The sequence below is a fragment of the Ambystoma mexicanum genome, chromosome 9 (assembly GCF_040938575.1).
Source record: "Ambystoma mexicanum isolate Mex_15411 chromosome 9, UKY_AmexF1_1, whole genome shotgun sequence".
Lineage (NCBI taxonomy): Eukaryota > Metazoa > Chordata > Amphibia > Caudata > Ambystomatidae > Ambystoma > Ambystoma mexicanum.
Genome location: NC_090931.1, coordinates 824,029,660 through 824,041,345, shown reverse-complemented (window position 1 = coordinate 824,041,345; position 11,686 = coordinate 824,029,660). Strand labels below are relative to the sequence as shown.

Here is an 11,686-nt window from a genome sequence, read left to right as displayed (position 1 = left end):
CCTTAGTTAAGGTGCAGTTAAGATGCACAGATTTAATGCAACAAAACCCTTGAAATTTAGCGGATGTGGGAAGTCATGACCTGCTTAACTGGACGCGCTCCCCTTGATGTACCCCATAATGCCATTATGAATCCTTTCTCTTGTAATATGTATGTGCTCATGGGCTTTGCAATGGGAACGCGCTGCGTTACGATGGTCATGACTTCCCACATCGACTGAATTTCAAAGGTTTTGTTGGGTTATATCTGTGGATCTTAACTGCACCTCAACTGGGGTTTTCCAGTGAATTTCAAGGGTTTTGTTGTACCATTGTGTTTTTATGCGCCACTAGCCATGGTCTTCCCCAGGTGCAAGTGACATCAAATACTGGAACTACTAGATTAGAAAAAAAGGAAATGAGTCTTAAAAGATTGTTTTTCTGTTTCAAAGCTGTTGCAAAAGCACAATCAAAGCTGCTTTGATTGTGCTATTGCCAATGCTCCCATCTCTGCACGCCTGGGCCACAGTTGTCTCCTTGATGATTAGGGTGTGTTGTGATCTGTGTTTGCCAACGTTTCCTCCGTAGACCTTTGGCGCAGCAGACTGGGAAGTGTTCCGCATCCAGGATCGAATCTTCTTAGCGGTGGCCAACAGTCACAGCTACGACAGTGGCACTCTCGTCCAGAACAATTCGTACGCCATCAACTCGGCCATCTACGAGCTCAACATCACGGCGCAGATGTTCGTCAAGTTCCAGGACATCCTCACCTTTAGGTAAGAGCAGATTTTAAAATCCCGCAGCAGACCTCGGGGTCTACTCCTGACACTGTCCTTCTGTGCCTAAATTCATGCTTCATCCTGAATTCATTGAATTTATGTAAGAATGTATTCTCTTGGACATGGCTCCCAGGACATCCTTTAGCAACTCTCACCAGTCTCTGCACTTAGCAACTATTCTAACAGCAATGCGGCTCTAACAACTAGTACAAATCCGCATTCCTAGCGTCTCTATTCTTTCTATCTATATCCAGCATTCTTCTCCTGACGCTGACGAGTCACGGCTGTGTCAGTGCTTCCTTATGGTACACCCAACATGGCTGCATGGGTTGATAGCATCAGTCTAGTCTTTTCCTCCTATTACCATTCTACAATGATAGACAACTAAACCTAATGTACACTGCATGGGCTATCTCTAGGCTTAGGCCCCAGATGACTTTCCTATCGACTCCTAACATTAATCTGGCATGTGTGGCATGGGAAAGAACAGAAAGCATAAAGGTGAGTCTGATACACCTCTTTCCATTGCCCCAGTGTTCTGAAGTGAAACCACAATTGCACAATAGACATTTCTTCCTATTACATTTGTTCCTATCTAAAGTCATGAACCCACTGCATATACAGTACTTACAAAAATAATTTCAATTTTATTATTATCACATGTTGTATAACATTAAAAAGGCAGAGATTGCCACATACACAGTGTTACACATTTTATAACAATTTGCCAATAATTAAAAAGCTCTATAAATCTCAAAAAAAGGTGCACCAAGCACCAATTCGATGAAGAAAATCCCACAATTAATTGGCATGGGTATTCTAGATGACAGTCATCTACAATACCCATGCCAATTAATTGTGTGATTTTTTTCATGCAAACAAAGTGGTCAGAATAATATAAAACCCTGTTGTATTCTCCTCCCCTCCTTTGTCGAATACAACATGTGATAATAATAAAATTGAAATTATTTTTGTAAGTACTGTATATGCAGTGGGTTCATGACTTTAGATAGGAACACATGTAATAGGTATCTGTCTATTGTGTAATTGTGGTTTCACTTCAGAATACTGGGGCAATGGAAAGAGGGGTATCAGACTCACCTTTATGCTTTATGTTTTGCTCTCTTTTGAGTTAGTTCCCTTTGAGTCTTGATCCCCCGATAAAAAAGTTGGGAACTTTACCTGCTTTTGGTAATACATGGGAAAGAACAGTACATCCATGAAAGTTACTTGGGTACTTCCCTGTCCTTGCTTTGACCATGCACTTTAATCTGGGGCCCTTTGGTTTAAGTTGAGCCCTCACTGACCCCATCCCTGCATCCCATTGACTGTCTGGTCCTGCTTTTGGTTTGACTCCTGCAGCCCTATGCAAATCTGTAGTCCACCATTTACTCCTCCGGGACTGTGTTCCATTGTCTATATAAAACCCTCCTCATACACCAACCCTGCCCTGTGGCCCTTTGTCTAATTGAAGCCCCTCCCCTGACTGAATTGCTTCACTTCTGCTATTTGTTGATTGGGGCAGCTTTTTCACTGACTCCACCCCAGTTCTACAGCCTTTCGCCAGAGTGAAGCGCATCTCTGACTTCCTTCCATGCAGCACTTTGCCTCCCTGGAGCCCTCCTCTCGCTCCACGTCCTAAACTACTGTGCTACCCCCAGCTGGGACTTCCTCTGGCTCAACATACCGCCCTGTATCTGAGTGGAGCCTTTGTATTGACTCCAGCACTTGCTTGTCTACTTTTAGTTGTCTGGAGCCCTTTTTCTGCTGTCCCCGACACCACTCATGGCCAGCATTTACCCTGACTCAAACACTCCCTCGACTCTGCCCCCTGTTGTGTCGGTTGAATGGACAATTCATTGACTCCTACTTCCTGGTTACCCTTTGTCTGACTGAACCCCTTCCTCTGACTCCACCCCGTGTCCTTATTGACTTTCCCTGACTGGATCCCTCTTTTATGATGCTCCTCTCTTTCATGTTGACCGTTGCTGGATGGACGCCCCCCCAGCCCCCTCCCTTGCGCAATGAGTGTCTCTCTCCTACTCTAAAGGCCTCTTGCAATCCTCTGCCCTGCCAATCCTACAGCGTTTGGTGGATTTTGCAATTCTGCCAGTCATCCAGTGGCTTTCGTGATTCCTGAGAGGAAGCAGTGGTTTAGAATGCAGAGGGCTGTGGAGAGGACAGGACCAGTATCCCTGCTGATGCTGCATTTTGAACCTGTTAGTCATGGACTATATGAGCATTCCTTGGAATTCCATTGTAGGTACACACTGAGGGCATATGAACGGAGGCAGCAGGATGACATGTTGGTAACTGTCTGCCGCCCAAGTTGAGGACCCAAGTGAAGCGAGGGCCCCTTAACCAGGACGTCAGTGCTGTTACCAACAGGGTGGGACCGCCGCCTCGGATAATATCACCATTAGCACCCGTGTAGTGTCTCTAAATGGGTGTTAATGGTGCTGTATCTAAAAACAAAAGAAGAAACTTACCTTTGTGGTGCGGCTAGGCTGCGGCAGTGCTGCTATCAGGGAAATCCTTTTTCCATGTTGATGACTGTAACATCATCATGGACAACAAACGTCCTGAAGAGCAGCACTGCCCGAGCCGAGCCGCACCACAAAGGTAAGTTTCATTTTTTCCCATTTTTAAAAAAAGGACACCATTAGCACCCATGTAGGAAACTACACTGGTGCTAAATGGTGAAGGAGGAACGGAGAAGGGAAGGGAAGCGCCCGTCACCAATGAAAATGCTTAGAATGCAGGCTTTCCTTAATGAATACAGCCCACGTTCTGAGCATTCCCATTGGTTGACGGCACCTCCCAGGTTGCTCATGGAGAAGCAGCTAATATGGCACAATGAAAACTGTCTCAGATTGAACCCTATAACACCTAAGATTATTGTGGCAATAAGCCACGAGACGGCGGGCCAATAACGCCCCAGGTAATGCCCCCAGGGCTGTAGTATTTGTACCCCGGCCCGTTAGACCGGGGTACTAATATAATTTTTTTCTGTGTTTCGGAACAGAAGAAGAATAAATAAATACATAAAATAAATCAAATAAAATGTCCGGCGGGAAAGGGAAAACTTAGTCCATTTTCCCTTTCCATGGCAGCCATCGGGAGTGGAAGCGCTGGGAACAGAAGTGTTCCCAGCGCGTTCGCTCCTGAGAAAAGAAGGAAAAAGAAGGTAAGTGGGGTTGGGAGGGTGGGGTGGGGATAGTTTGGAGGGGAGTGGATGGAAAAAAAACTTACCTGAGTCCCCGCCGGGAGACGAAGGCAGCCTCCAGCATTGTGGAGACTCGGAGCGGGGATTGCCCCGTTTCGAGCCTCTTCATTGGCTAAGGGGCTGCCACACCCCCCCTGCCGGGGACAAACGCAGGCACGTAGGTGCGTCCACAGGATTACACCGTGGTATGGCTCGGAAACGAGCCAAACAAGTTACGTGTATCCCGCGGACACACCCATGCCGGGTACTAATTATTGAAATGATCCCATCAATGGTAAAATGTTCCCCTCTGCCCTGACAACGTTGGCACCAAGCCAGCCTGGTCTTCCAGGTTTGTCTGGAAGTCATGCAGAATGCACGGTTATCCATTATACATCAGATGATCTCTGTCCGCAGGCCACACTGGCTCAAATTTTTTACATATTCCAATGCTACACCGCTTAATGAAATTTCTCCTTTGGACCACACTGTCTGGTTCTGCCTCAGAAGCAGATTGCTCAGTTGCAGCATATCCAGAAGGTAATAAAAAATAGTCATAGGCGCCGCTATGCGAGAACGAACACAGCTAAATGACTTGTTCTTTGGGAAGGTACCCACTTGAGTCCGCAAGCCATACTTTAGCTCACTGTACTTTTCACAGAAGGGAAATAACCATTTGCATATCAGTCTTTGCCCCGCCAACATGGGCAGTCCAGCACCAAAATGCTATGGCAATTCTCTTCTCAACAAGATTACCAACAGAAACCACAGACACGTGTTTCAGCCGTGTTGGACCTCATCAGTGAGGTGAAGCTCTGCCTCTATCCAAAATGTAGCAGCCCACCTGCTTCTCCCCCTCGCCATTTGTGATCACGTCTCCCCTGCGCTCCTGGACCAACACCGGCTGCAGGTTTGCCACTGTATTCAATCTACGATACTGTGTTTGGCCCTTGAGATATTTATCACTCTTTGCCAAAGTTCTCTGCGGACAGGTTTAGTAAAAATAAACCACCTTGTAATCTCTGAGCCTCCTGTGCCAGTTTATTCACCATTCCTCGTATAGGGGTTAAAATTCGCTCCATTTCATTCCTAGTGGCAAAATTGTGGAACAAATTACCCATACAATTGAGATCCCAAGAGGATTCCTTAAGGTTCTGTGGCTTGGCTCTTCCATTGGTGATCTTAATTTCTTACATTATCATTTTTCATCGAGGCACCAACACATCACCTTGAGAATCTTGTGCTATACAAGTGGATAAAAAAGCAAATGGAATTATCTGACTTTACATGCAGAACTAGCTTTCAATGTCTGCTAATTTAGAGATCTTGGTCAATTGCTGGTAATTCCCACACTATGGGAAGTTCTGGGATAATCCTCATAGTGGGATCCTAGGTACGGCATCAATCCGACCTATAGCCAAGTTACTCTGCAGTCAGACCATGCCAGGTAACTCAAGAATGAGGGAAAAGCATGGCAACTAAGGATGGTGACTTGATGGCACTGCTATTATTAAATCCAAAGCCTTGGGTGTTATGTGAAGGCTTAATCGTCATGCATTAAGAGGCTAGTTTTGGTGTTTGTGTTGGAAGCACATGCAATTCTACAAATACCCTCATCTCCATAAGATATGGCCAATTTACCTTGATATCCTGGGATTCATCTCCTAGGAGACGGGCCTGCCAACCCTCCCGCCAGGCACATATCAGGTGAGGCACTTGCCAGGAATTCGTCTCAGCATTATCACTTCATTGGGTCCCATTGCTCCATGCAGATGGTATGGGGATCATGTGTGGTATGTGTACATCTCAGTTTGGATTTGGGCTTCTTGCCACAGGAACACAGATGGGCATCACAACTCAGAAAACAATGATCACAGACGGAATGGCATGCAGCAGCTGTCGCAGTCTAACAAGCTTCCTGCTCCTGTTGTGCCACGCTGTGGACGTCACACAAAAGTTTACAGAGCAGCAGGCAGGACAGAAACACAGTTGCAGTAGCTTCGGGAAGGCGATGAAGGGGCAGCGATTCCAAACGCAGCCTGCAAGGGAAATGGGGATGAAGTGGAACACAGGGTCAATTCTCTCCTGGATGAGGAATGGAGGGGAAGCCCAGTTCCGGAGCCGGAAGATGAAGAAGGGAAGAGGCAGCAGTGTCAATCGGCAGCTCAGAGGTCATGCACGGATGATGCAAACCACGGGGTTAAGCCCAAAAGCAGCACATCCAAGTAAAATCAGTAATTCCTGCCCTAGGCAGTTCTGTGCATTAATGCTTATCAAGTTCATAAAAGCACAGTGCTTTATTCTGGTTTAGACCAACTGCCTACCTGTAGAGATGTGGTCTCAAGCGCAGTATGGTGTGGGTGTTTGTGTGTTTGTGCATGCATATGTGCACAGGTAGAGAGCTACCAACAGATATATTATTTAAAAGGTTACATGTAACACACAGACACTATCTTACATTACAGACTAGAACCTCGTACGTCATTTGTTTGAGGTAACTACTGACCTTTTAGACAGTAGTTTTGAGGTTTGTAGTGCACACTGTGGGCCGCATTTTAAACAAATTGTTAATCACACGCAGGCGACGTGCAGCTTTTGTGCTTTCATGCATTTTGCCCCCCTATGTGCAATTTCCATTATTTCCAATACATAGTGTAAAAAACAATTGTTACAACAGACGAAATTGCCATAACACTATGGCCCTCATTACGACCCTGGCGGAAAGGGGTTTACGCCGGCGTTAACCATGGCGCCCCTTTCCGCCTGAGTACGAGTTCCCTTAGCGCCATGGTGATTTTAACGCCTGCTTTTAGCAGGCGTTAAAATCCATGGCGCTAAGGGACCTTGTTGTTAATTACGCCACCGTAATTTACGGTGGCGTAATTAACGCCTTCCCCACTCCCATTATACCCTATGGGGCAGAAATGGGAATGGGGAAGGGTAAATGGGGATTGGGGACTTACCGCCCCGCCAAGGTCGGAATGGGGCGGTAAGTCCGCCAACCACCATGGCGGAGTTGGCAGCTTAGCGCCATGGACCATGGTGCAAATAGCACCATGGTTCTCCGCCAAGGTCGTAATGAGGGCCTATGTCTTGGAAAAAGTGTAAACACCAATTAACAATTGCAGGAGGAATTTATAATGCAGTCTGTGGAATCCGTCTAATTGTAAGAACCTGCTACGTTAAACCGTTGGGTGAAAACCAATGTGTGTTTTTACAGGTAGAGCGTTGGAGACAGGCAGATTAGTACACTCTTTTTGTGGCCCAGCTCTTCCTGCAAAAGCCCTACCAAATCCCCTCCATCTCGAAAATAGATGTTAAAACAGGTATTACAATTCATTTCCTGTTTTTAGCACCACACATACGATTCAAATCCCGTTTTTAGCACCCAAAATAGTTGCTATCGCCAACAATATAAGGAAACGCCCAACTCTTGCAGTCTTGTGGAGTCTATGGAAAAAGCATGAATTCAATAATCGCCTCTCATCCTGGCCATCTCTGCCAAGCTTGGTGTGAGGGTCCCCGCTGGATGTTGGTGGGAAGGGCTTTCGCCACTCACAAAAATGGTCCCACATGGGGCTAGAAAGAGCCGAACAACTGTTCTCGGAGGACCATTTCATTAAATACAATTCCCTGACTGAGATTCTGGGAACTGAATCATTAAATGCATTTGAGCACTTGCACCTCAAAGGTATTGTGTCTGACCCAAGATGGTTCCCCAAGATTTCACGACCCCTCACACCCTTTGAGAAAGTCATGTACAAAGCCACCTCATGAAAGGGAATACTTTCTAAACTATACAAAGTGATGGTTACATCGGAGCTAGAAGGGAGACAGAATTTCAAGCAATTTTGGCCGAACAATCAGGACAGGAAATCTCAGAAGTTACCTGGGGCAGAGTATATAAACTAACGTTCTCTGGTAATCTCTATACCACGGCAATGAAGCATCATTTCAAAGTGTTGCTCTTTTGGCACTTACCTCCCTTGAGACTTTCTAAGATGTTCTTGGGATCCTCCCCTCTCTGCCCCAGACTCTGTGGTCAGGCGGGTTCATGGTACCACATGTGGTGGTCATGTCCAAAGGTAAAGGTTTACTGCTCCGAAGTCCTCAGTTGAATTAAAGACAAAGTGGGTATATCCCCAGAACTGGAACCTTTACAAGTTCTCTTGGACGTCCCGGATGATGCTAGTAATGATCTAAGATTCCCAGAAATTAGTGAAGCGATGCTGAGAGCGGGGAGGGTGGCCCTAGCCCAGAAATGGTAATGCAATACCATACCTTCCAAAAATTACTAGATGAAGAAACTCTGAGACATATTCACGTATGAAAAATTCAGCTGTGGTTAATGATTCTGTGGAATCATTTCATGTTGATTGGGGAATTTTTATTTTAAAATGGAGTAGTGACAGATTGAAACACTGACCTCTGACACAATACTCTCTATGAAGTGTGAGACTTGACCCTAGACCAGGCCAACAGTCACAGGGGGCTACGGGGGTATGCAATGAACTGGTGCAGCCAATACTTTTTATTCTTCTGTCCTATGTAACTGATCCCCTGTCCTGACTGGTGGAATGGTCTTTGTGTGTTACTCTCAGAGGGGGCGGGGGGCGGGATTTGGGATTTGTTCAAGAGAATCTCACACAAAAAAAGTCAATAAACATTTAAGTTAAAAAATAAATAGTTGTTAAAACAGGTATTACGATTAAAATCCTGTTTTTAGCATCTATTTTAGGGATCATGAGAGCCTAAAATGAGTCCCAATGATCTTGGTATCTCTGGACACTTTTAGCCTAAAAGCAGGCAGGTGCAGGCAGAAGCGGTAAAACACCTTATTTGAAAAAGAAGATGTTGATATCTTTTGTGAAGCTGATGAGAGATAGGAGCACTCTTACCACGACTCATAGGGTCTTCCAGAGCTTAGAAATAAGAATGGAGAATGGAGGGGATGTCTGATCTTGCAACTATGGAGAGGGTGATTTATAAGAGACAAGGGAAGTTAAGATTACATGAAAAGATTTGGGATGACTTTCTGAGTTTATACTAGTTCTTTGATGGTTATTTGTATATTGTATTCTGCGTGTAATTAACGGTTTTGTTTGATTGTATTAACTGACTTGCTTGTTTATCTTTGAGTAAATCTTACAAATAAATAAATAAAACAATAAAAATAAAAAAGAATGGAGAATGGCAGTCACTACTGTTCACATATCCGGATGAAGGTATGGTTAAGAGGTGATAATGGTCAGACTTTAAGTTTCTGTCTGGGTCATAATAAGGGATGCTATCAAACTGTTTTCAACAGGAATTGCCGGAAAGGTATTTGTAGGTAGTAAAACGAATTTCACACAATCACAGGTTTTTAAATATGTAGAAGAAGGCAAACTCTGGTCTTGAATTTTGGGTGGTTAGTATGGTACATTTTTAGTAGCAGTATTTGAGCGTGAACACAGAGATATTCAACATATGACACCCAAGCTATCCTGAAGCTACGTTGCCCCCATCTCCGTACAACGTGTATAACTAATGTAGTTAAAGAAAAAGTATATTACTTCACTAGGCCGGATTTCACTCATTCCAATCAGTACAAACGACCTCTGTGAGGAGACGTCACTCGTCCCAAGGTCACTCGTGCCACCTTCAAGAGATATCAATGCAGATTTGCATTTATTATTCAATGAAATCGTGCACTCTCTTATAGTCGTTTTAAGTGGTTTCAGTTAACACAAACATCCTCCTGGCAAGGTAAAAGAAAACATGTGCTGTGACTGCAGGAATCTAGTGTGTGAGTAAAATATTGCTTTAGTGTGCCAAGTTTGAATTCTTCATTTAGACAGCAAGCATATCCGATTCAAAAGGGAGCCTCTCTAACTATACCAGGCCGGTGCACTGAGCACAGAGCCTAGTTCTCTGAAATCAGTGTATTTTTCTCAGTTTTCAATTAAGAATTTACTTATGGCGCCACTTCAAAATTCAATTTTGGAAAAAATGTTTGGAAAACAACTTTTCGTATACTTTGCATTGTTCGGCCCTTAGGTTGGAAAAGTACTTTTGGTGAAAACATGTTTTTTCTTAGCATTTTCCGTGGTGGATGCTATGTTTGAAGTGCTTGCTCATCCACTGCCCGCCTAGCGCCCCCGGTCCATTCTCACCTCTCATCTTTTGCTCCATGACCCTCACTATATAGTCATGCATTTTAGCCTAAGCTTGTAACACGTGTGGATTCTATCACCTGCTGGCCCCCTTACAGCATGATCACCCTTCCTCCCCCTTTCCTGAAAATATGTGCCCCTCTTCCCTTTTATTTAGAAAAGTTCCTTTTAGTATTCAAATGAGGAAATGTTGCCATGTCAGTCCCTGTAATCCCTTGATCTCTTTCTCCTGAATATTTTTACTAGTTGCTTCTTTTAAAAAAAAAATATTGTTTAACTTTTGGTTGCCAAATGTTATTTTTTTTATATGTAAATCCATATAAGTCTCAAACTTGAGTTTGGCTTGCCGTGTCAGAGAACGGATGTCTTGCAGAAAATGGCGTGCTTTATGTTTTGAAAGTTGGGATGAAGACAGAACAGCTATTTAATGAGTATGTTACTAATTACATAGGTGCACATGTATGAACATATGTGCCCGTGCACCCAAATGCTGTACAATCACACAATTCAATAATCTACAAAGGAGCAAATACACACCGGGTAGGATGCTTGCTAGGAAGCTATTATATCAAGCTCCACATCCGGAAATCCACCCCCCACCCTTTTCAGTAATTTCCTAAGTTTTAACAAGTGAGTGGGAACAAGTGTATATAGCTACCACTTGTGCTGAAAAATTGCATAGATACAGAAATATTTGGAAGCAATTCTTTTTAAAATCAAAAGCATGTCTCCATCGTTTCTTAAATATAACTACACACACACACACACACAAACACACCCCTTCTCCCCCCTTGATGTCTTCAGGCAACTGCAAACACAGATTGTGTAATGAGTTCAAGCTTTGTGTTTCCTCACCAGTGCCGTCGACTGGGAGTTCTTTTCCGTGGGAGGTGACTCGTTCCTGGTGGTGGCCAACTCCTTTGATGGTGCCTCCTTCCTGGTGAACAGCGTTATATACAGGTAAGGGCCATGTTTGATCATCTCTTGTATGTGGCTGCTCAGTCTCAACTGGGGAATGAACTGGGAACTCGTGCGCAAAGCCCTGAAGATGGTTCTGTGCAGATGTTTGGTAAGTGACCATGACGAGAAGACTTTGGACCTTTTAGTGCCCAATGGTGCATTGGCGTGTGTATGTATGTGCTCCCTGCTGAAGATGTTTTACATATCTTTCCATCTGCTTGGATGGGCCAAAATGGAGGCACAGATCAATGCGCCCCACCCTTTGATTCGGCCCTCATGCTTTTCTGCAATAGGCTCCCCACCACTACAATCAGATCGCCATTAAGCAAGAGATGATTTGGATTTTGGGGTTATCCTAAAATGTGCACCGAACCCATACCCCAGTTCTTTGGTGGGTAGAATAGAACTATTGTGGTTTAAATAAACGAATCACATGGTTTCATGCCACCAGTGTTGGGCGTTCATTTGACAAACAATTGTGTTCTGATCATTTTAGCAGTGCGCTTTGGTTTTATTCGACCAAATGGAGCAATTTTCTATATTTAAAGGAAGGCAGTGAACAGGAAGCATGATGCCCATGAACCTCGAGGCACTGGATTTCACTAAAGTA

The 11,686-nt window shown here is 44.4% G+C and overlaps 1 protein-coding gene across 3 annotated transcripts in view; it reads left to right on the top strand.

Moving 5' to 3' along the window:
* The window catches only part of TSPEAR (thrombospondin type laminin G domain and EAR repeats), a 213,883-nt gene that overhangs the window by 182,257 nt on the left and 19,940 nt on the right, over nucleotides 1-11,686 (top strand). For all 3 annotated transcript variants that reach the window (XM_069615843.1, XM_069615842.1, XM_069615844.1), the window contains exons 10-11: nucleotides 566-753; nucleotides 10,975-11,076. In XM_069615843.1, coding sequence (XP_069471944.1) covers nucleotides 566-753; nucleotides 10,975-11,076 — 290 coding nt within the window. The remainder of the gene's footprint in view (nucleotides 1-565; nucleotides 754-10,974; nucleotides 11,077-11,686) is intronic.